Source organism: Rhinolophus sinicus, chromosome 12, assembly GCF_057876585.1.
Source record: "Rhinolophus sinicus isolate RSI-liver-muscle chromosome 12, RSI-T2T, whole genome shotgun sequence".
NCBI classification, from domain to species: Eukaryota; Metazoa; Chordata; class Mammalia; order Chiroptera; family Rhinolophidae; genus Rhinolophus; species Rhinolophus sinicus.
The window spans coordinates 19,193,368-19,218,899 of NC_142512.1; the positions used below are offsets into that span (position 1 = coordinate 19,193,368).

Sequence of the window (25,532 nt, forward strand, 5' to 3'; positions counted from 1 at the left end):
GATGATTCAGATCATGTCTCTCCTCCACTCCAGACCCTTCCAAGGCCCCCCATTTCACTCAGAGTAAAAGCCAAAGTCCCTACAATGTTCTATAAGGACCAACATGATCTGACTCCCTGCTTGTCTCTGACCTCCTCTCCTGACCCTGACGGAAGCCAGTCTCACTGGTCTCCTTACTATTCCTTAAAACTACCAAGCACATGCCAGCCTCAGGGCCTTGGAATACTTTCTGTACACACAGTCACATAGTGTGCTTCAGAACTCTGCTCACTGTTATTTTATCAGGGAACCCTTTCCTGACCCCCATATAAAATACCATGTTTCCCCGAAAATAAGACCTAACTGGACAATCGGCTCTAATGCGTCTTTTGGAGCAAAAAGTAATATAAGACCCAGTCTTATTTTACTATAATATAAGACCAGGTCTTATCTAACGTAATATAAGACCAGGTCTTATATTAATTTTTGCTCCAAAAGACACATTAGAGCTGATTGTCCAGCTAGGTCTTATTTTCAGGGAAACACGGTAGCAGCTACCCCCACTGTTTGCAGCACCCCTCCCCCCTTTACCCTGAGCACTTTATCACCATCTGCAACATGGCAGCATTTATTTTGCTGTGGGTTTGTGGTCTCCCTCCCACGAGAAGAGCTATTTTGCTTGGCACATAGAAGATGCTCAATAAACACGTGCTGAGGGTCTGAATGAACTAGATTGTTAAGCCCTCAAGACAAGGGTTGAAACACACTGATCCGCTGAGAAGTGCACAAAACAGGCAGTAACACCAACCTGATATCCCACAGACCTTTAACCAGCGTTCATCCCACTCCAGAAAAAAATACTTAACAATTAATTACAGCAAGAGATGATGGATGTGAAGCATCCAAAGGAAAGAAAGATAAAAGTGTTTGGGCAGACTGGAGTAAGAGTTTCCATCAGAAAGTTCAAGTTCTATCAGCACATGGCTTCTTCCGCAGGGAAGAATTCCTAATTTTTATCACAGACTCAGAACCAGCTATATGCGGCGCTTAAAATGACATTTTAAATGCTCTTTCTATTTAGCTATCTCTTTGTTGTGATTAGACAGTTTTCTAATTGACAAAAAAGCCAATTAGGAAACCAATTACCCTGTCACTCTCCCACCCCAAAAGCAGGCAGGAAAATGCAACACCTGGGAATGGTACCCACAGGCACCCAGACTCACAGACACGCACACTTTCAGGCCCATCCCTGCCGACTGAATGTCCACAGTAGGCCTGGTGCTGCGGGGAGGGAATGCAGCACTCTTCGTCTTGCTACATTTTATCGGCCTCTAGGAAGTCAAGGACAAACCGATAGCATAATGTACAGCCTCAAATGCTTTGCCTTAGGAAAGATAAGAAAACGTATCCTAAGCTATTTTGGATTTTCTGGGCACCGCAGTGCTGTGGAGATGAGGAAGGGCTGGTGGTGGGCCCTGCACGTGGTAGCTCAGGACGATCAAGGATGTGACGGTAACTGGTGGTGGGGCTGCCTCTGCGGTGCTCCACTAAATTATTACGCTTGCTGCCTTCGTCTTTCCTTTCATCCATCTTCTTTTCTGTGACCGTGCTTCACCTCTGTCCTCCAACAGCTCAGCTCTGGCTGTCATTTTATCCTGCTCAGGTGTCTCCCACAAGACACTGTTTTAAGGAATTTCCTCTCTCGTGGATATCTGCATCTTAAGAGGGACCCCTTGAAGACCAGGAGGATCTCTAGATGGGTACTAGGCTTATTGGGGGGATAACTTCTTAAATGATATAAATGCCTAACCACTGTAATGTATACCTGAAACTAATATAAAATACTATTGACTGTCAACAATAATTAAATACACATATATATATGGTCACGTGATGTCAAGTACAGTCTAGGGAATATAACCAACGGTATTGTAATAGCTATATACGACGTCAGAGGGGTAGTAGACTTGTTGGGTTATCAGTCTGTGAGGAGTGTAAATGTCTAATCCTTACGTTGTTTTTGTACACCTGAAACTAATAATAAAAAAAGGTCTATTCTCTCTTCTGCATCTCAGTAATTTTCCCTTTTATTTGATTTCTTTAGTTTTTGTCCTCAATTTTCTGTATCTTTCTCTTACTGATTGTTAGCAAATCTTGATTTTTGCCCTGCTGTCTATTTCCATTAATTTTTCCTGTAGAAATTCTTCCAGGGACTGTATCTTCATTTTTTTATTGTAAGAAAGCAATTTTTTTTTTATCTTGGTTGTAATGGAAACATGAATGTGAATGAAAATAAGAGATTTTAATCTCCTTACCAAAAGGAAAAAAAAGACCAGAAAGATCTCAGGTTCAAAGGGGGAATTTCTGGCTGGGTGTGAGAGGGACGCCTCTAATATTTACAGAGTACCTAGCCTACACCAGACATGTTGTACACTTTGTACATTTTAATGATCTTGCTGAATTCTCACAGCATCTCTATGAAATGGAGATTATTTTGGGATGAGAAAACAGGGACCTCCGGGCAAGACAGAATGTTAGTTAGTTCACACTTTGAATACCTTCCTTGTTCCAAAGACACAGTGATGACAGATAAAAATATTCTAAAAACAACAAGTAAACTTATTTGTGTTCCAAAACAAGATACATATATATCAATGGATGAGAAACTCCAAATATTTACTATTTTGAGGGGCAGAAGGCCCTGCTGAGTTCTAGGTCAAAAGGCAGGTGGAGGCAGCTGGGAGCTTGGTTTTCCGGGGCACAGGGACTAAAAGTGCCCCATGGGAGGTGGGGGACCAGAGCCAGAATCACTGAAAATGGGGGCCAGTGAAGGGATTTCCCACCTGAGAAAAGAGGCTGAAAAAAGCCACAGCCTCCCACCCTACCCCAGGCTAGAGCTTATCTAAGAACTAGAGCTTATCTAATACCTAGAGGTTATCTAAGAACTGAAGGGAGCTAGAAGCAGCATGCACACAGCCAGAGCCTGGCTAGGCTGCCAGCAGCTTTGATGACTGGCTCTGGGAAAAAATCCCATTATCACCATGGACACACAGCTCATCACTAAGCCAAGACACCTGGCTCTGCACTGGGGCATCCAGGACCTGGGTGGAGGCTGCTGCAAAATCAGTCAGCAAGGAGAGCTGGGTGGGGGTGATGAGCGGGGAGAGAAAGAGGGAGACACTGACTCCCACTCAAGATGAGCACGCAAGCCCCACTTCCAGAACACCCGAGGAAAGCTGACGCTAAGAAAGATAACCAACACCACCGACAGGTGGGACAAGGTCTTAAAGATTTAGTGTGAACTAGAAGGCAGTACTGAAGAATTTACCCCGAAAGATAAAGAAATAAACAAGAAAGAGCCGTTGGGACCTATGGAGGATGGGAAGTTCTACAACGTATCCAACAGGATTTCCAGAAGATGAGACATGGGATGGCAGGACAGCAATAATCAAGGAGAGCATGGCTGAGAATTTTCCACAACAGAAGACATTTTATGGCTCCTCAGAGTAAAAGCGCATACCAAGTGCCAAGCAAAAAAAAAAATCAAAGAAAAAAAAAATCCACATCTGGAAAACGAGGGGGACGCTCCCTTTGCCCAGCTCATTCTGTTCCCACGATCCCCAGCCCATGACCCTCCTCAGAAGCTGCCTGCCAATGTTCTGCTCGGGTTTGGCCCCACTTCCAATCCTGAAACAGTGAGAAAAGCCCTGGGTTTGGGGTTAAGAGATGCAGGTTCGAGTCCCTCATCTGTTTTTGCCTCACTGAGCCTTGATTTCTTCCCCTAAACTGGGGTCAGAACTAGAATTATAGAACCTTAGCACCAGAAGGGACTTCAGGGGTGGCACCATCACAGCAGACCATGGCTGCACGTATTTCCAGCACCTCCACTGACTAGCTCAGTGCTCAAGAGTTGCTTAACCTCCGGTGTCTCCATTTCCCCATCAGTAGAAGGGGATACTAATAGCACCCACCTAGGGGGTTGTGAAACGATGAAATGAATTCATACTTGTAAAGAATTTAGTGCAGTACCAGGCACATAGCAAACATTCCACCTGGGGTGGCCATTACTATTACTATAATAACAGCCCTCCACAAAATGCCACCTGCACCTACACTAGTGTGAGGGGCTTCCCACTGAAACCACGGACTCCAGGCACAGCAGAAGCAGGGCCTACTGCCACCTCTGCATGTGGAAACGGGCAAGCCAGCAGCCTGCCCCACCCCACCTTTCTCCCTGGCCACCCCTGGTTGGCCCTCCACCTCCAGAGAAACCCCTCCCAGTGACCCACCAAAAACTTCCCCAAATGCAACGCGCCCAGCCCCTGCCCCAGCACCCCCCTCCCTTCCCCCTCGTTGCGCTAGGTACCCTACCTCTCTCTGCTCACTGCAGATCTTACACAGCCACAGGGGCCGCTTCTGGCCAGGGGAGGCCTCGATCCCACATTTGGTGCAGACTTTCTACAAGAGAGAGGACATGGGAACGTAAACACTTCAGCTGCTTTGTCCTCAGCTGAGGGGCTGGGAGAACGGCAACCAAGGAACGCTTTGCCATCTTCCAAGGGGATGGCTTTTGCTTCAGGGCAGAGACGTAGGTAACCCAAAGGGCACAGATCATCGAAAACCTGTGGGTGGCTTTGGGGCACAATGGATGTGCGGTCCATGGATCTCTATGATACAGCTTCACCCCCACGATTACATTCTGTTAGGAACACATCAAAAATAAGCTTGCTGATATTCACAGCTGCATCATGTTCAATAGCAAAGAACTGGAAACAACCCAAACGCCCAACACCCGAGGAAGATCCAGGCACCGTAACAGAATATGACAAGGCCTGTACACAGCAAATTGTGTCCATCCCTGCAAATGAGGGCAGGGTGGGCAGGAAATGATCTTACTCAACAGAGAAAACATACCGGTGTATAACCACACAAAAAACTCACCAGTAACAGCATGAGCACTTACTTTATGCCAAATCTCTTCACGGAACCATCCCAAGAACCCTATTGTGTAAGCATTAGGCCCATTTTACAGGTGAGGGATCTGAGGCTCGCGGTAGTTGGAGAATTTGCCAAGTTCACCCAGCAAGTAAGTAACAGGCTCGGGTCTCACTCTAGAGTCATATAATTTTCTCCAGACACGTAAGTAAGCAGAACCCAGTTTCTGCAGTGTTTTTCCTTCTAAAGTGTTGCTTAAGCTCATAACGTCTAAATACATATTTTGCTTTTCCTAAAAGCACAGTAACATGCAGGGGTGGGAAAGGCCAGATGAGACGTGCCGGGAGGCAGAGGGGTCTTGGTGGGGCTGAGACTTATTCCCGGCTAACCAGCCAAAGTCTGACTTGGTGGCAGCAGGTTCTCTGAAAACTGTCACACGGGGCTAATCAACCTAAGCTGCCACGTGGAAGCTGCCTAGTCCCTGCAGAGCTGAGGGTTCTCCTGCCCCCACTAAGTCCCCCCCACACACACACTGAGGAAAGGCTGGATCTGTTGCTTGGCCTTTTCTGCAGATTACCAACTGAGCAAGAAGCACACCTCTCCACAGAGAGGAAAATGTCACCAACTTGGCTTCTCAGAGCATGTCGTCACTGCCTGATTGGGCAGCTGAGCCCAGCACTGCAGGAGGCGGGGAGCCAGCTCTCTGATACGTTCTTGGGGGGTATGCATTTGCTCTCATCCAATACTTATATATGAGAAATGTCACTTTTCTTTAATTGCTCCAAATAAAATGTCATGTGTTCCAAGCTCCCATCTCTCTGGGTTAGCAAGAAAGTCCATCCCACTCACAACTGGGGTCCCTCCCCAGCTCTCTTGAAGATCCTGGGCTTGGGGTCTTCCGAGGTGCGGCCCCTCTGGGGAGGGTACCCTGTATGCGGTGTTCACTGCTGTGCTGCTCTCTCTCTGAGTTCCCACAGTCCTTCGGAAGGGGAAGGGACCCGGCCACTTCTGTGCCAGCCTGGGTTTGGGATCTGTGCCCTGCCGGGGCCAGCGGCCTGTTCCCCTGAAGCTGCCATCCCTTCTCCCTTCTCCCTTCAAGGCTGCCTCTTGCTACCCCTCCCAATGCTTGCTCCAACCCTTCTACTTCTAGGACAGGGTCCCCCATAAGCCCACAAGGTGGGCCTCAAGAAACACATGCGGGCCTCTCCTCCTAGGATAGAGAGGAAGGAGATGCTGAGACTGTTTTCCTTGCTAATTCCCACTATCTGGTATAAATAAATGGTGCACATGTGAAAATAAGTGTGGCCCTCCCTGAGAGACGATATTTTCCTACTGAATTTTCTATAGGCTTATAGGGTTCAACGTCAGCTTGCCGTCCAAACACACAGAGTGCTCTGTCCCCTCCCAGTTAGATGACGGTGCTGGGAATAAGGAAAGAATAGAAGACCAGCTTCTACCATTTACTGAGCAATTGTGTGTGCCAGGCAACAACGTATGAAGGAGGTGGGTGTTATGATGTCCATTATACAGATGAGGAGACTGAGGCTCAGAGATGTTAAAGACTGCTGGAGGTCCCGCAGCTAGTTAGGGACGATCAGGATTTGGGAGGCTCCCTTCTTCCAGACCTCAGGAGAGCTGGATAACACCCTCCCCTGCCCGGTGCCAGGGAGCTGGTTCATGTACCCGGCAGTGTGGCTGAGGACTTTCAAATGAATGGGCAGAGAAGCGACATGACATTGGTTCTTGAAGCAAAGACTCAGGCTGGGGCGTCTGGCTTTGCCTCCTCAGTATCTCTCAGGACGGAGGGTGGCTGCTCTTCACAGGAGAGAGGTTTCCAGCCGCAGGCAGGGAGCCAAGGCCCAGCAACCTCCCCAGAGACACCCCTTGGGTTTCCCCACAGCCTCCCTCTCTTTGTGGCCGCTCTGCCCCACACATTCGGCAAAGGATGGGGGAGTGTGCCCTCTGCCCGTCTTAGTCAGCTCTGGCTGCTGTAACAAAAATACCATAGACAGTTTAAGTCACCGGACTTAAACAACAGACACTTATTTCAGTTCTGGAGGCTGCAAGTCCCAGATGGGGGTACCAGTATGGTTGGGTTCTTGATGAGGGACCCTTACATATGGCCACCTTTTTACTGTGTCCTCACATAGTAGAGAGAGAACTTTGGTCTCTTTCTCTTCTTAGAGGGGTACAAATCCCATCATGGGGGCCCCACCCTCACGGTCTCATCTAAACCCAATCACCTCCCAAAGGCCTCACCTCCAAATACCATCACACCGGAGTCAAGGCTTTAACATACGGATTTGGGGGGAACACAGCCCCCAACCAGGACTGGCCCCTTCCTTTGCTTCTGTACATTGGGAGCCCTAGAAATGGACTCACCATCTCTCTCAACTCTGGATCACGTAGAGCCCCCCATCCTCCTGGGCTCTCCACCTCACGCTAATCCTGTACTGTCACCAACTTCATGTTCCAGAAACACTGTCTGAGCCCATTCAGAGGCCTCTCAGCTTGCTGCTCTGGGTACAGACTTTGGATTGAGGCAGGCATGATTGGGTCCTTGGGCAAACTACTCAAAGCCTCTCTAAGCCTGAGATGTTCTCATCTGTAAAATGGGATCATATCTATCCCCTAGGCTTGTCTTGAGGGTTAACTGAGATACACGTCGAAATCGACCGTCACAGTATAAGCACTTAATAAATGCTGGGCGTTATTATTAGGGACACCCCCTCGTGCCCTGTTGTAAAACTTGCACGATTTCCTTTTAGACCTGCACCATCTAAGATGGTAGCCACCAGCCACGTGTGGCTAAATTGAAATGAATTAAAATTAAATAAAATGAAAAACCCAGTTCCTCAGTCATAGTAACCACATTTCAAGTGCTCAATAGTCACACGTGGTTGGTGGCTAGCATATCAGATGGCCCAGAAATGGAACATTTCCATCATTGCAGGAATTTCTATCGGGTAGTGCTGGGCCAGAGGGCCCAGCCTTTAGTCTTGGCATCTTAAGACTCACCATCGGCCCCAACGGCCTGTTTCCACTGCTCCCCCACAAGGCCTCACTTCCAATCAGACTACTGTGCTCGCATGTTTGCCCTCGTCAGCTTGTCTTGTCTCCACCCCACCCCACCCCTGTCTCCTGACTCCTACCCACCCTCCAATTTACTGATTCCTGTAACCATCACCTGCTGAGCGCTCATGTGGAGCATGGCCCTGTGTTGGGGGTGGGTGGGTGGGGCAGGGCCCTGGCCTCATGTGCTCCCGGGGAGTCACCCAACCCTTGGTCCCGGGTCAGCCTGCCAAGTACAAGGGGCGTGCCCAGCTGCATTGCAGGAGTGACATTTAAGCAGGGTTTGAAGGATAGGGGTGCATATGCCCTTAGCAAATAGCATCTGATTGATTGAACAGCTATGCTGTTTGGGGGCAGGAAAAGAAACCATTAGAGAGTGCGCAAAGCTGTGTCCTGTTTTCCACCCAAAGACCATGGCACATGGAACCACTTGACCTGGGGGCAGGAGTGGCGTGGGCCAGCTGCCCTCCAGAGGCTGGATCAAAGGCTAATGGTCAGCTCCCATTCTGAGGGGTTTTGGTGGGGGGTGGATGGGTGGCATGTCCCAAATGTTCTGTCTTCTCCTTGCCCTGTGGGGTGCTGTGGGAGGGTGGGGGGTAGCATGACAAGGCACAGCCTCCCTGCCCATGCACAGTCCTGTTTTCAGGATACCAGCCATCACTGGTGGGACCCATGGTCAGATCCCGCCATCTCTTGGTTGTACAGTGTCTCTGGCTGGGGAATCCAGGCCAGCAAAAAATAAATAAATAAATTGCTCCAGCTCAAATAATATAAAATTGCTGCTCTATTAAATCTTGGACCAATAAGAGAATAATAAGCCCTTTCCCCTATAGGCTTGGTCTTTATTCCCAGGTTCCAAGAAAGAAAATTAAGCAGGTAGTATTTTAAAAAGCGAGTGAGAAAGAGTGTGAGCCAGCTGTGACATTAAGTCAGTGCAAAGGAAACACTGCACAGCCATGTCAAGGACAGCCCTGGGGACCGGGGGTGGTCACTTGCTTCCCTGCCTGAGATGGGCTTCCATTGAGCAGAAGTGCCCTGGGCGAGCAAGCACTGGCTTCCCGGGCTTGGCTGCCTCGTGCTTCTTGTAGCCTGGAACTGTGTCTGAGTGTTAAACAAACCAAGTCCAGCTCAGAGCAGCAGTGACAGAAGCACAGGCCTTCAGCCTGCACATGCTCTCTCCTCAGTCCTGCCTTGGGCACTCCATGCATTCCTTTTGCAAATAAATATCCCAGTCAAGAACACCCATGGGGAAGGGGATGCTTCAGGGTACAGCCCACAGGACACAGCCTTTGGGGCAGGAGAGCACAGAGTCTGCCATTTAGACATAACCTTGGACTTGTTACTAACTTTCTCTGAGCCTCTTCTATAACATGGCGGTAACAGGCAGACTCATGCCACAATTGGGACGACCAAGGGAGATGATTCATAAAAGTGCTTAGCACAGTACACGGTAAAGAGAGGCAATAGCCATGGTCCTTTCCCACGCGCATGAATCAATGAAGGATGGCAGCACCCAGCAGTCAGCACCCATCAGTCACACAAGCCAAAGTCCAGAATCATCCTTGATCCTCACTCTCCCTTGCTCCCACCCAAATAATCCATCACCAAGAACTCTGAATCTTGCTCGCACTGTCAGTTCCCCTCTAGCACCCGCCCTGATCCACGCTGCCACCTCCAGTGCCTGGCCTACACCAGGGCCTCCCCGCACATCGCCTCACCCCCACTTTGGCGGGGCTCCAGTTGGTTCCCGACACGGCAGCCGGAGTGATCTTTTCAAGATGCAAATCTAATCATGTTTTTTTTCTCCCATCCCTGCCAGTCTAAAAGCCTCCAAAGACTTCCTGTTGCTCTCCGGATGAAGACCACCCCTTTCACATGGTGTATGATGCCTGCTCAGGCTAGACCCTACTTCCTTGCCCAGCCCTCCAACCTGCTCCACCACCTCGCTCTTCACACTCCGAGCCCCAAGCCAGTCCCCTAGTCCTCGCCGTGCTTCTCCTGCCACAGGACCTTGGCATGCACTGCTCCCTGTGTCTGGGATGCACTTGGCTACGCCCTTGCCTCATTACCCTATGCACCCTTTAGACCTCAGCAAAAGCACCACTTCTTCAAGGAAGCCTTCCCTGACTTCTTACCTGGTTCGAGCTTCCATAATATGCTCCTGCCTCTTCTCCTCCATTGTCAGGAATTTCACCCTCATTCATGTGGCTATGTGACTACCATCACTTCCCCTACCAGGCTGCCAGCTCCTGAGGGCAGAGGCCATGTCTGTTTCTGTTCACCTTTCTGTTTCCAGTGATTGGCACGATGAATATTTGTGGAATAAATGAATGAACAAACAGGAGCTACTTTTAGTGTTACAATTGAGAAGGTAAGAGATGGTCCCTCCTAGAATTGGGCCTGTTGCTTGGAAGAAAAGACACACAGAGATGTGAAACACTCACTGGGCAGCACAGGGCAGGGTGCTCTCCCAGCCACACTGAGTGACGCCCACCAGTACGGTAATGGGGTAGAGTGTCCAGGGGTACGGGGGCTGCTGGCCAGGCAGGCCTCACTCTCAGGAGATGGGGTGTGAGTCCAGGCTGGCCCAACCACAGGGGAAATGACGCCAAAGGTCTTTTGTTAAATGTGGGGGCAGGGATGTGTACCGCCCCGCCCGCCCCCCCCACACACCCGCTCTATACGACCGCTCCTGCCGACAAGAAGTGTACGTTCTCTGCAAGGTGCGTCAGAGCCCAGGCCCCTTGCTCCCAGGCTGCGGCTTGACGTCCTCACTGTGAGTTTCCCACCCATTTCATCCCAAACTCCCAGCTCCACGGCGGGGTTCCCGCGCTGACACTGGTCAGAAGAAGGGAGGGGGTGCCGTGCCAGTGCAGGGGGGACAACAAAACTGCTCAGCATGCAGACACCAACGCCTCTCTGAAACAGTGGTCTGAGAGCGTTCAGTCACCAGGACGCAGCCGTGCCCCTTTGACAGGCCCTGAGGGCTTTGAGGAATTATCATCTATCACACAGACAGCGAGGTTCATCATGCTCAGTCAACCAAAGAAAGATGAAATTGTGCTCCAATGTTCTGTACAAGGAGGCCAGGAAAATGTACGCTGCGCCGCAGACATGAATAATGAAAATGGTTAATTTGAAAATACTTGGTGCTTCAAGTTAACAAACATTTATTCGATGCCAGATGTAAGGCATTGTTCGAGGAGTGACGAGGCTGAACAGGGCACAACCCTTTGTCCTCAACGCGTGCCCCCTCAAACGGAGCAGCTGAAGAACTAGCAAGACTCATGGAAGAGGACTTCCCCAAGAGTGCCAACCAGCTGACGTTTGTAGTGAGACGGTGTCTCGCGGGAACTAGGTTGCAAACGAGGCTCACAGCGCAGCCGTCCCCCATCCCAACAACGTAGAGAAGAAACGGCTACGTACAAATGATGGCAGCAGTGTGAAGACGTGAACCCACAAATGTGCATTTCACATCACACAACGTGTTCCCAAGGCTAGACATCAACTCTTCAACAAGGAAAAATCCGATGTGTTTTAGGGAAAGCTATGCAGCAAAAAAAATATATATATAATAATAATAAAATTAAAAAAATAAAAAGAATGATATAAATAGAAAAAGTGAAAACAATCACGACAAAGCTGTATAGGTACTGAAATGGAGCAATATTCACAATAAATGAAGTTTATAAAAAAAAGCATGTTATAAACAGTATGCACAGTGTGATTTTCTACCGTATAAATATGCATACATGCCTGTAGCTATTTAGACATCGATACATGCACAGAAAGATAACTGGAAGGGTACCGGCCAAAATGTAAATCAAATTGTGCTAAGTCAAAATCTATTTTAAATGGATAAGCAGAATTCCTATTTAAGGGAAGCTTATGTTAAATGTTTTGGGAAATCACTCGCCCCAACTCCTGTTTTTGACCAGATCTAGATACTTGTGTGTCAGGATGGATGAAGGAAGCTGAAACATATGCACGGGTAGGCGGGAGACAGCACTTCTTGGCTCAAAAGTAGAGCCAGGCCTGCCCCCCACACCCCCAAGGGTTTCTGGGCCACTGACCCCTCTGATCACAGGCTCAGTCCTGCTCATCATCCAGGCTTGGAGGTATCTCACCAGCCCTGGGGGACCCGGACTACAGGGGCCAGGAAACGGCCTTGTTTGCCATAAATTCAATATCTGGAACCCAGGTCCTCCTGCCAAATGACTTAAAATAATTTAGATATTGACGTACGTATAAATAGTTATATAATTTATCGAGCAATGTATAGTTCACCAGGCACCAAGCAAGGTGTTTTACATAGAATCTCATTTCATTTTCATAACCACCCTAGGAGGTGGGTATTATTGTCCCTGTTTTATAAACGAGGGATCCGAGGCTTGAGGCTAAGTCACTGGACCCACAGGAAGCTGGGATGTGAACGCTGTGCTGTTTGAGCCCCAGGCAGCTGCCCTGACAAGAGTCTTCTCCACGTCCTCAATCTCCCCAGAGCCCCAAGTGAAGGCAGCACTGGCCCTTCCTCCAGAACTACAGACCAGATCAAGCGTCGGGTGGGAGAGGGCACAGGTAGCCCCTCCTCCATTCATTAGGACACAGCCTGGGGGCCAGCGGGGCTGAGGGCATGCTGACCTTAGCCTTGACCCCTTGGTCTGAGACAGAAGCCAGGAGGTGACCAGAGCAGAACTTCAGAAGGAGGACAAGTCTCTCTGTGCTTCCTACTCTAATGCCCCACCAGGGAAACGCCAGCCTTCCTCCATCACGGCTGCAGGTGGCAGATGTAGTACCCAGTCTCGGCTGGGCCCTCTCCGTTCGCCCAGGCTTCCAGAAAGCTGCACCGCCCTTCCCCTCCATCAGATGAGCCACTGGTACTGCTTGGGGACTACCCACTACCCTCAGGCCTGTGCAGCCCCAGCTCCCAGCCCCCCAGCCACCTCTCCCAGGGGAAAGGAAGCACTGCAGATTTCAGGACTAGCTTCCAAAACACCTCCTCCCTCCACCTGCCACGGACCAGTCAGTCAGCACCATGTCCTGGGTGAAGAGGAGGGTTAAAAAGACAACAGAAACAGCTTATGATCACTCACGAGCACATAAGAAATCACGCACTGCATGTGGCTTTGGAGCATGTCTGTACTCGTGCCCCACTGAGTGTGTCACGGGGGAAGGGGGACTTCAGGCAGGATGGAGCTGCCAGGCTGGCTGAGGTGAGGATAATGGCTGCCTGCCGGCCGCCCACCTGCCCCTGCCACCCCCACCGGCCGCCCGTCCAGCCCTGTTAACGTTCCTGGTCCTGGCTCTCAGCATCACCTCTCAGACCACAGACTGTGTGCCTGGTTTTTGCCTCTTTTCCAGGAGAACATGGAAAACAAAGGAGGTTTGAGCTGTCTCAGTGAGGCCCAAGGGGCGTGTGGTGTGGGTGACAGAGACACAAGGAGAGGCCGTCGTAGTTTCAAACAAGAGCTGGGCAAAGGAGTGGAGAGGGGTTATTCAATCTGAAACTAAGAGGAAGGTTTTAAAAAACCAGCCAATCCCTAACGTATTATACAATCAAAGGGGGACCACAAGAGCCATGGCTCTTCGTCTTGTGGAAGTCACTCATTCATTCAACAGGCACCTGCCGAGGACACGCTAGGCGCCGGGTATTAAGAAGTGCCCACAACTAAAACAAGGAAATAGTCATGGGGATGTGCAGGGCAGCGTGGGGCACATAGCCAATAATATTCTAATACCTATGCACAGTGTCGGGTGGGCAGTAGACTTCCGGGGCTATCGCTTTGTGAGTTTTATAAATGTTTGATTACTATGTTGTTCTGTATGTCTGAAACTAATTTTAAAAAACAGGGGGGGTCCATGACAGCGTCTAGGGGGCAAGAGACGTACCAACGCTGGCCTGCGTGCACAGAGCATTAAGTGTGACCCAAACTGAAGAGCGCTGACGCAGAACTGTGTACGCACAAGGGAATTATGCACATAAACATGGAAGGGACAAAGGACGGGAGGAGACAGCCAGGGACAGTTCCCAGATCCAACTCCACCTCAGGCAAGGACCAGATGTCCACCCCAGAGGCTGGGGTGAGCCCCTCACGTGTGTTTCCATGGACGTCCCACTGTGGCCAGCAATCTGCGACTCCATCTGGAGTCCCTCTCCTCTGAGGGGGAGTCAGAACCTCTGGGGCCTGAGGATGGGGCGTATGTAGCAGGAAAAAACCACAGTCAATATTATATTCACTTTTTTCAAACATAGGATATTATTTTGAATATAATGACAGTGTTAAATAGTGTTAAAAATAGTGGAAGTTTTCCCCGTTTATCAAAAGGCAGCCTTGGTTTTGAGTGGCTAAACGACGCTGCTCTAAAGTCTTGACAGAGAAGAAGGAACACCACGAGTTCCTGGTCAGAAGACCGTGTGGGGACGCCACACTCGTCCTCTCAGACACTTAAGGGGGCCTTTGGGGTGCCATGGGGCTTGTGTGGGGATGGGCAACGGCACTGACTCTTCCCAGGTTACGTGAGAACTAGAAAACAACGTGCATAAGATCTTGCCACTCCTCCGAGAGGGGTTCTATCAGGGGTTCTCGAACACAACCCTCCTAAAATCTCCCGAGCCTGGCGTGTACGTCAGGGCCCACCCCTGCCCCTGGGCCAGCCTCCTGAGAGGAACACTATACGGTAGATGGAGTTCCACCATATGCGAGGGCTCCCTGACCCTCATGAAGCTTTCCATAAGCTCTGAACACCGCCTGCTCCACCCTACTTGGCTCCCACAAGTCCTGGGACTATACACCTGGAGACTTCCTTAGCTCCTTCCAGCCCTCAAGGTGGAAGAAATCCCTTGCTTCTGCGCCCACCCGCCAGCCTGGGCTCCTGGAACTGACAGGACCTGAGCTCATCCTGTCCCCCAGACTCCCAGACGCAGGTCCACGTCGCTCTATCTGAATGACTGGGGGCTGACGGGAGGTGGTCTCCATAGGATGGCCCCATCACACAGTGACCTGCAGCTCTCCAGCTCCACTCTGGCTGGGAGGGAATCCGGGCAAGGGAAGGCCCAGGAGGTGGAGGACGCCAGTTTACATCCATCTTGCTCCTTGCTGCATGGTTACTTAGAGTCACAACTCAAAATAATGATAATAGCCACCATTTATTGAGCACCTATTCTCCGCCTGGCACCAAGCTCAGTGCTCAGCACACATAATCATTATCACATTTAATCTCGTTTATGTTCATAATGGCCCCTTGAAGAAGGTTTTATGATCTGAACGTCATGGATGAGGAATCGGAGGCCCAGAAATGTTCAGTAGCTTGGCTTAGCCCATGTAATGAGGAGGCGGCAGAGCCAGGATGGGGACCCAGTCCATAATAATAAAAGCAAGAGTTCATATAACACGTACCGTGTGCTGGGCACAGCATGAGTGCTTTACACAGATTATTCATTTAACAACAATGGGCCTGGGGCAGACAGGTTGGGTAATTTGTCCAGGGTCATACAAGGATAGTCAGCGGAGGGTGCACTGAGGTCCTATTCCCGATCTTGCCTCTCACCCATGTTCTCTATGACCCCCACACTTGCTGAGAAGGATGCTTATGGGGCTTAGGAAACGGTCGTCACTGGGAGAGAGCAAGTGGATGGAGGTATCCTATGGACAACGGCAACCCACTTTCTGAAACAGACATTAGCCATGCCGGGAAGGTGAATGCAGGGAATTGAAAGCTAGACAAAGCCAGCTCCAGTCTACCAGACCAGTCCTGGTTGCATAACCAACCTGTTTCCCGAAGCCCTGAGGCTGGGACTTCCACTATTTCTCACCCAGGGGCATGCCTGCCCCATCTGGCAGTAACCAGACCCAAGCCCTGATAAAGGAGCCTACTTCTCACAGCCACAGCCAAGGAAGAGGGTGGATCTTTTTTTTTTTTTTTTTTTTTTTTGTCCTCATGTCCAGAGTCCTGAAATTGCCGAGTCCATCTCAGGAGCCCCTGAGTTAATGGCTACAAGTGAGCCTGGCTCCTTGGGGGCTACCAGAAAGCCACACCTTGGAGGGAGGCATTCACTGCAGTCAGCAGTGGCTATGCAAGGAACCTCTGGCCAGGTCTGCTGAGAAGATCCTCGCTCTGAATTTCTACAATTCTGGGGCATGTGACCAGTCTGGGGAGGGCTGACCTCAAAGACACAGACGTCACTGCCCTGCTTGTGGAAGCTTGAAATCTCTGTGGGAAGGTGAGGCAGGGGGCTCCGGTTAACCTTACACGATCCCTTCCCCTGGAATTTGGTGGGCAGCAACATTAGTTGCAAGACAGGGCCAGTGATAGCAGGAACATTCAGCCAACATTTCCCAAGGCCCTGCTGCTATCAGGCCCTGGACTAGGCTGAGAACATGTGAGGCTCACAGGCGGAGGGGCAGGGAGACAAGAAAACGGATGCACCTGTATACCAGAACCTTCCTCCCGGGCCCTCACTTAACTCTCCAGCCTCACCAAGCCCACCATGCACGTCCCCCGTGCTTTACTGTCTTCTCCTGACACTCAACGTATTTCCACCCCTCCATGCTTTTGCCTAGGCTGTGCCTCATGGCTAGTGACCTTCTACGTTTCCTTCAGATACAACTCACCTGTGACCTCCCACCCCACCCCACCCCAAGCACTCGTCACTCCCTCCTGTGTACTCCCACAGTGAAATGTCAGGAGAGGAGAGCTGATGCATCATATGGAAATTGTCTCTCCAGGGATGGAGCTGGTCTAGAAAAAGGACATTGTTACCGGTATCTAAATCCCCAAGTTTAGCAGGTGCCTGGCGTGTGATTGGCTAGGAATGGAGGGAGGGGCTGAGTGACAAGCACAATGTGCCAATGGGGTTGGGATTCTATAAAGATCTGGGGCCTAGGGTGGCTAGAGACAAAGTGCCTCTGCTGAGAATATGGATTCAATCACTCTCTCCGGATCAATTTGTCCTGTGTATTCTCAGCAGAAGCTCTTTTTCTGGAACATTCTGAGATGCCTGTGGAATTCCAGCTCCTAGCTGGGTATGGGAGGTGAGGAAAAGGAAGGACTCTGGGTTATTCTGAGGCTGCCAGCCAGACAACAGGATGAACGGTGGTGATGTTAACAGAGTGGGGACGAGCAGCAGGTGAAATATTCGGCTTTGGCCACACTGATATTTGCAGTGTGAGTGGACTCCCTTGGAAGAGCTACAGCAGCAGTTGTTACCCAGGCCAGAGCTTGGGGGGAGAGCCAGGTGACAGAGAAGAGGGAGGGCCAGCCTATGGTGCTGGCTGAAGCTTGGGAACTCAAGGGGAGGCCCTGTAGATCAATGAACTTTTTACATTGATCTGTGGGCTGTCTGTTATCGATTCACCAGTGCCAGAACGGGCACTTTAGAGGCCCAACACTTTGCCTACCCCTGAGGTAGCTCCAGACCTGAACTGGTCTTGGCGCACGGTAGGTGTTTAATAAATGTGTGTTTAAGCTGAAGGAGACTTGAGCATTTCGGTTCTTAGGGATGGAGCTGGTGGAGGGGGAGAACATAAGAAAGGAAAGGGGCCTGCACGGGGGCCAGGACCTGGGGGAGGCGGGAGGGGACCCAGCACATAACCACGGGCCTGAAGCTGGATGCAGCCAGCCAACCATCCAACTTGAACTGCCGGGCCAAAGAGAATGGAGTGACAAGTGGGAAAGTCTTGGGGAGACTGGAGAGGGCCAGTCAGGGTCCACCAAAAGCCAAGGTAGCATAGGTCCCCCACCCCACCCCGGCCAAAGTCAGGAGACCCTCTACACATCCCAGCTCACTCCCCCCACCAACTCAGAAAGGAACATTTCAGCCCTTTGGCAGCCCCACCCATTCCAGAGGTCAGCACTGTCCTCTCTGACTTTCCAGGATCATCAAAACTCTCAAAACGTCAGTTTATGTGAAAATATCCTCTCTCTTCTCTGTGCCCCCTCCAGTGCCTGGGACATAGTAAATATCCCTGAAGCCAGAAAATACCTGTCGTGGGCCTGATTTTTTTTTTTTTTTTTTGATTTTTTATTGAAAAATACAGTAGACTAGACAAACAGCCTCAGGTTTCTTAACATTCTAGTAGCAGCAGCACTAGTGATTAATTAGGGACCCCGGTGATGTGCAGGAACAGAACTCCAAGGAGAGCGGTGACAGGTCGGGGCCAGGTGCAGTCAGGCCAGACCCTCAGGCCTCAGAGCTCCCAGCCCGGGCTTTTCACTGATGCTGCTCAAGTCAGCAGCTTATACCTAGGGAACGGACTGAGGGCCCTGGACACCAGGTAGAGGCGATTAGACTTCATTATGTAGGCAGTAGGGAGCCACTGAAGACTTCAGGGGGAGGGCAGAGCACACTGGTCAGAGCTGCACCTGAGCAAGATGAACAAGCAGAGGAGCAGAGAATGAGCTGGAAAGCAAATGAGACTCCACCACAGGCAGCAAGCTGCCGGGTGGGGAGGCGCTGCAGGGGCATCCACGTGCTCAGGCCTCACTCCCTGGTGGGCGCAAACTACACTCCAGTCTGTGCCTGGAAACTCAGCATGGCAGATATGGTTCCTGAGCAGAGGGGTCTCTGGAAAGGCCTGATTTCTTTCCTGGTTGGGAGACCCGCGCTAAAGGGAGCCTCAGGAGAAAAGCTGGCTCCCTCTCCTCCCCCTCACTTCTAGCTGCCCCCACCAGCAGGACAGGGGCTCTGATGCCCTTCTGAGGGGGAACAGAAGGACTGGCTAAATCTACCTTCAGTTAAGGTCGCTGAACAGCAAACAGGCACGTGGGAAAGGCTGTAGCAGGAAGCACGGGTGATTGGAGAGCAAGGAAGATTCGCAGGCCTTCCCCAGCGTGGCAGCTTGCGGGGCGCAGCCGGTGAGGTGAGACCCGTGTGTGCGCGGCCCGGCCACACCACCAACTGGAAATGTCATTATCTGTTATTTACCACAACCGAGGACAAGAGGCTGCACAAAATTACCGTTCCTGGTAACAGCTGCTAAATAGATTTACCAACACTGCTTCCTGCTGCCTGAGTTCTCTCAAATGTACATTGACCAGACGCAGGGGGAAAAGCCACTGAGCTCTGGTGGCAAGGAGCCTGAGGGGGTGCCAGACACGTGTCTCTGGGAAGAAGCCCGACTAGCGTCTCCAACCCCTAATCAAGCACACAGACAATTTAGCGATTCAACAAGGGGCTGGCCTCACAGTGTCTGTGGTTCACGACTCAACACCAAAACTCAACCCCCTGCAGACCCCCACATGTGTCCAGCTACTGCCCAGCCACTCCTGGAGATGTGACAAACCAGGGCAAGGCCCTGGGCCTGCTCTGTGGGGGGTCTGCCTTAGGGGGGCCTAGGATGCCACACCCTACTGTGGATGGCTATTGGCTCTAAGGGCTTTAATCCGCTCTATTGGGGGACAATTAGTCAAGGACCTTGGAACCCAACTGGCAAGCTGGCACTAGACATCATCTCCCTTTGGGGTCTCCTATGTATTTAGCTCTCTTTACTCCCCAAAGGGTATGTGGGCAAAGTTCTGAACTGAGCCATAGGCGTAATTACAAGGCCTTGGCTGTGCCACCAGGAGCAAGTCACGGTCTTGAGCCTCAGAGTCTCCTTCTGAAACATGCGTATAGTAGCTGCTTTTCACCTGCCTAGCTCTGGGGCAACAGGAGGGGCATGTGGTATCACAGAAACATCAGAGGCAGAGGGGTGGGGGGCGTCTCAGAAGCACATGCCAGCTTCAACACTGGCGTCCCTGCTAAGAGGGCACAGACTCCATCACAGCCTGAGCCAAGGAGATTTAGGAAGCAAACCCGCCACAGCCTTTAAAACAATAAACCAAGCTGTGTTCGGAAGCACAGAGAAAGGAGTTTTAGCTCACAGCTGCGGCTGCTGCCACTATACTCTGTGGGGGCCTGTGGGGGCCCCTGAGGAGCAGGTTCTGGGGCAGTAACGCTGCAAGGGCTGGACGGAGCCTGCCCTTCACGGGAGGACACTGATGGCAGGGCCTCTCCTCCCACTGTTCCCTTTTACAGGAGAGGACAAGAGCCGCGAGAGATAAAGGGATTTTTATCCAAGGTCACATGGGGAGTTCAGAACAGAGCTGCGACTGTGGCCAGGTGTGCTGACGCCTGGTCCACGCACTGCAACTGCAGGCACAGCAGGCAGGTCCAGCGGAGCTGCAGATGTTTCATTTAGGGATTTAGGCAGAACTGCCCCCCATCTCATTCCACCAGCTATGTCCCTCCTCTGATTTACACAGGGACCAAAAAGACTTTTAAGAAATAAGCTCAACCCACACCCTCATCTAGATTTCAGACACGGGTGGGGATGAGGGGCAGGGAAAGCACTGAGCAGAGAAAGGCAGCAGAAGCCAAATTGCAAAGAGGGCTATGACCCTGGGAGAGACTGGAACACTGGGAAGAGGCCAGACACAGCAGGGAGCAGCAGGAAGGGTGTTTGGAGTGAAAGAGGGTGGGCCTGGCCCAGCACCCCCATCCGGTCCTGCCCCCCACAGGGTGTGTGAGCAGCCTAGAAAAGAAGGGGCTTCAGTAAAATGCGAAAAACTCCCTTATATCATACAGCAACTAAAGACCGTGTTAGATTTCCATGTTTAGAGTTGGGGGGATGTCTTTAATATGCTATTAAATGCAAAAAGGAAATTACAGAGCAAGGGTAGTCTATGATGGTCCCATTCAAAAAATATATATGCATATATACCAGTGAATGTCTGTATGTGTGTGGAGAGAGAAAGACAAACGCCCAGGCTGCTAAGATTGGAGGTAAGGCAGGGCCGTGGTAACAGTTTATACATTCTGTATTGTTTGATTTTATAATTATTGAGTGGTTACTATGTGCCAGGCACTGTTTCTAAGAGCTTATCATGTACTTCACTCATTTCAATCCTCACACCACCTTAGGAGGGACGTACTATTATTAGTCCCAATTTCCAGGTGAGAAAACTGAGGCAGAGAGGCAAGGTTAACTGCCCAAGTCAAGAGGAGAACCCACGCAGTCCGAATTCAGGGCTCTTAACCTCTATGCAAGAGTGTCAATTACTCTTTTAAATTCCAGGAAAAGAAAACCAATCACAAAGTAAAGGGTCTACATCTCACTAAATCCTTCAGTACTTTGAAGCCCAAGCAACCAACCCTGGCACCATCCACCTGAACCCCACCAACACATGACAGGGAGGGAAAGGAAATCATACTCTTTCTCACTTCTGAGTGGCCTGGCACCCTGGGTGAGGGGCAAATGGGCTGGGACACGGGTCAGCACACTTTTTATGTAAAAGGCCAGAAAGTAAATATTCTAGGCTCTCTGTCACAGACTCCTAAACCTTGCCAATATAGCACTGAAGCAGCCATAGATGATATGTAAATGAATGGGTGTGGCCTGTTCTAACCGAATGTTATAGACATTGAAATTGAAATTTCATATAATTTTCACGTCACAGATATTCTTCTTCCTTTGATTCCCCCCCCCCCCAACCATTTACAAATGTAAAAACCATCTAGCTCATGGATTGTACAAAAGCAGGTGCTGACCCACCCAGCTCTTGGGTCCCTGGTGCAGCAGTGGAACGGGGGAAAGGGGCGGAGTCACCAGGATGGCTGGAGTGCGTTGGGGGGGGGCACAGCCCAGGACGGGGCAGGAGTTGTCAAATCTGGAAACATAGTCAGAAGTCAAGCTGGGGGTCTAGTCACTGGCAGTGGTGACTCAGGGTAAAGCCCAAGTTGGGGCTCGGTGGAGATGGACCACAGAAGCCCTGTGTTCTTGGTGGTCACACTGAAGACAGCCCCACCAGGGCCAATCTGGAGGACGGAGATGCCTCACAGCTGAGGGGCTAAGCGGGGAGAAGCACCCCTCCGCGGAGGCCCAGCTCTCACCAACCTCTCTGCCCCCCGCACCCCAGTGAGCAGCTTCCCCAGCATTTACAGGGGTTGTTCCTTCTCAATGTGATGCCCCTTGACCGCATACAGCAGGTGTCTAATGACCAGTCCTGGCTCATCTAGTGACAGAGAGGCTCTGACATGTCAACAGCATGACATCCATGTGGGGACAACAGGTCACAGAAATGTCTCCAGACAGGTCATTTAGGCAGGTTCAAAGGGAGAAGACAGCTGACCCCAAGCAATGCTTCCACCATGCTCTCCTGGTGGGCGTCTTCTCCTCAACCTGGACCTCTGTGCTCTCCTAGTGCTTCAGTCACCCCCACGTCTACCTCTGGGCTGCTGATCTCCCGCCAGGGCCCCTCTTCAGACCATCAGCCTGGGGTCCAGCCCACAGACTACATGACCACATGGCTTCCCCAGGACTCTCAGCCCTACCTGCACCCCCAACCCCTCCCCACGCCTGCTCCTGCACCAGCCCAGCCTTGCACACTGGGCCCCAAGCATACGTGCGGCACACTGGACAAGGCCATTGAACCTTGCCACTGACCGTGCCCACAAACCCCCTGTGGCCAGGCAAGGGACTTAACCTCCACACTCTTGCTTCTTCAGGGCAAAGTGTGGATCAGGGTGGCTGATAATTAAGTGGGGGAGGGGCCTGGCCTGGAATGAGCTATCAATCACCGGTAGCTTTGGTTATTTCTAACTCTTAACTGTCTTTTGAGTCTCCATTCTAGAGGTTCCTGCCTGAATTCATGCCCGTGTTATTGCTAATTGGATAATTCAGCATCCAACAGGCTCTCTCCAATGTACCACATGGTCCCCACCCCAAATCTGCCTCTGGACTTAGCCTCCCCAGAGACCCACATGATTGTCATGCCTGCTTAGCGCCCTTTGACGGCCCTGCTGCCTGCAGGACACTTCTCAGCCTGGCACCCAGGGCCCTTCACGATCCTTACTTCATTCTCTCCCCTCCCCCTCAGCCTGCCTCCCTCCCCCCCGCTTCTTCATACCCCAAATTACTAGCTATGCCAAATGTCCACCAGTCCCTGCACTTCCTACTCACCCTGCCTCTACAGAGCTGTGCCTCCTCTTGAAATGCCCTCCCCTGGCACCCCAGTTTCCACCCTTTCAGGCCCTGCTCAAATATAAGCTCTACTCTGCAGCCTCTCACACCTCTTCAGGGGGCAGCCTTGCCACCCTTCTGCTCCGAGATCACTCCATGCCTTTTGCTCCTATAGCACTTCTCACACTGTGTTGCATTATACATCACCAGCGGTGGGCTCCTGGAGGGCAGGGCTTTCATGAAGGTGAGCTAAGTGGGCAGGGTCTCTAGAGGGCTGCAGGAACTGACTCAATGACCATAAGGCTCGTCTCTCTCCAGGAAGCTCTGGGCCTTGCCACCAGGGGTCGAGCGGTTCCCTGAGCACACCCTGGTTCTTGGCAACGGCTTAGCTGCTTTTGACCTTGAGCTGAAGGTCAGTGCTCAATGGGGTGGACACAATGGTCACTGGCCTGCACAAAGCAGCAAGAAACAAGCTACTCTGGGGGGAAGAAAAGCCATGCCACAGGCACCAGAACAACAAGAAATAAGTGTGTCTTAATGGAGTTGTTCTGTCAGACTGGCGGGCTAATGTTCCAGGATGCTGCGTGGTGACTCCAGTCTGGCAACAGTGGCCAACTCAATTCCTGCCAAGCAGCCTGGGCGATGAAGCAGCAGCCAGAGCGAGCCCTCAGGGCAGGCGAATTAAGTGACTTTTTCTGGGAATTTAGGAAACATCAGTCGCTGAGTGAAAAAAAATCCATCTTTGTAATGAGACACAAACACATGTTCTTCTACATCTGAATTAAGTCGAGGAGGAGAAAGGGCAGTGCGAGGCCAATATGGAGGCAGCTCAGATGAAATGGCTAATGCTCCAGGAGGCTGATGCTTCTGTGGCTGCACCCGAGGGACAGAGGTGCTGAGGGCTGGGTTTGGAGAGGGAGTGGGGGACATGGATGAGTTTCATCACACCCCCATTCAGGAAGGAGGCTCTGCGGAAAAACTGCCCCTTCTTATCCTTGTGTACTGTTGATAGGAAGGGAAAATAGTGCAGCTGTCATGGAAAGCTGGATGACAACTCCTCCAAAAATTAAAAAGAATTACTACATGAGCCAACAACTCCACTTCTGGGTATATGAGGTCTGACAATTAAGTTTGTGAACTAACCCTAGAAAAAGTGCTACATACCTCACTGCTGAATATCACTACAGTCACCTTCGACGTGCCCCCCTTGGGAAGCTATGCACTGACGGCAGGACCTCGTCCACCCTTCAAAGCAATTTTGGAACTTTCTGGAATGGCCATCAGAGCTGTCATCGTATTACCCTTGATGTCCTGAATGTCATCAAAATGTCTTCCTTTCAATATTTCCTTTATCTTCGAGTAAAGAAAGAAGTCACTGGGGGCCAGATCAGGTGAGTAGGGAGTATGTTCCAATACAGTTATTTGTTTACTGGCTAAAAACTCCCTCATGGACAGTGCCATGTGAGCTGGTGCATCGTCGTGATGCAAGAGCCATGAATTGGTGAAAAGTTCAGGCGGTTTTAGTCTAACTTTTTCATGCAGGCTTTGCAGCACTTCCAAATAGTAAACTTGGTTAACTGTTTGTGCAGTTGGTGCAAATTCATGATGAATAATCCCTCCAATATCAAAAAAGGTTAGCAACATTGTTTTGACTCTTGATTTGGACTGATGGAACTTTTTTGGTTGTGGAGAATTGGCTGACTTCCATTGTGCACTTGGATGCTTTGTTTCAGGGTTGTATTGGTACACACATGTTTTGTCACCAGTGATAACACGGCCCAAAACATCATCTTGCCTCTCCCAAAGGTCTTGGCAAACTTCGACTCTCCTTTGCTTTTATTCATCGGTGAGCTCCTTTGGGACCATTTTTACACACACCTTTCTCATGTTAAGATTTTCCTGTTTCTCTATCAATGTTTAGTTGGTCTGCTATGCTTCTCACAGTCAGTCGACAATTTTGATGCACAATTTGATGAATTTTTGGAATGTTTTTATCAGTTCTGCTCATTATTGGCCACCTGCCTTCTCTTCATCACTGAGGCGTTCTCTCCCCTCAGAAAAAAGGTTTAATCCATTTGTACACTGCCGTTTTCTTCCTGACATTATCCCCATAAACTTGGACTAACATGTCTCTGATTTCACTTCCACTCTTGCCAAGTTTAACAAGAAATTTAATGTTTGTTCGTTGCTTGAATTCAAACTCAGACATTCTCGCAATGGCACACAAAAACACGCAACAATAATATACTCCACTCAGCAAGACACCACCACACATCAAGAACACAGATGTGAGACCCTGATATACCAAAGTTATGAAACCTTATCGAGCTGTTTGTACAGGGCTGCCACTATAAGCGCACGGTGGCAAGTTTGCGAACTTAATTGTCATACCACATGCCCAAAAGAATTCAAAGGAAGGCCTCTGAGAAATATGTGCATCCCATATTCATAGGAATACTACTCACAATAGCTAAGCTGTGAAGCAACCCAAGTGTCAGTGGACAGATGAGTGGATCAACAAAATGTGATACCTTTATACAGTAAAATATTAACTTTAAAAAGGAAGGAAATTCTGACACATGCTACAACATGAATGAACCCTGAAGA

General features: G+C 50.5%; 1 protein-coding gene across 8 annotated transcripts in view; it reads right to left on the reverse strand.

Annotated features, from left to right (window-relative positions):
• The window catches only part of RPH3AL (rabphilin 3A like (without C2 domains)), a 138,819-nt gene that overhangs the window by 48,978 nt on the left and 64,309 nt on the right, over positions 1-25,532 (reverse strand). For 5 of the 8 annotated variants that reach the window (XM_019739550.3, XM_074320073.2, XM_019739549.3 and 2 more), the window contains exon 5: positions 4,351-4,437. The exons of the other annotated variants lie outside the window; for them this stretch is intronic. In XM_019739550.3, the coding sequence (XP_019595109.3) occupies positions 4,351-4,437 (87 nt within the window). The remainder of the gene's footprint in view (positions 1-4,350; positions 4,438-25,532) is intronic. 8 annotated transcript variants of the gene reach the window in all.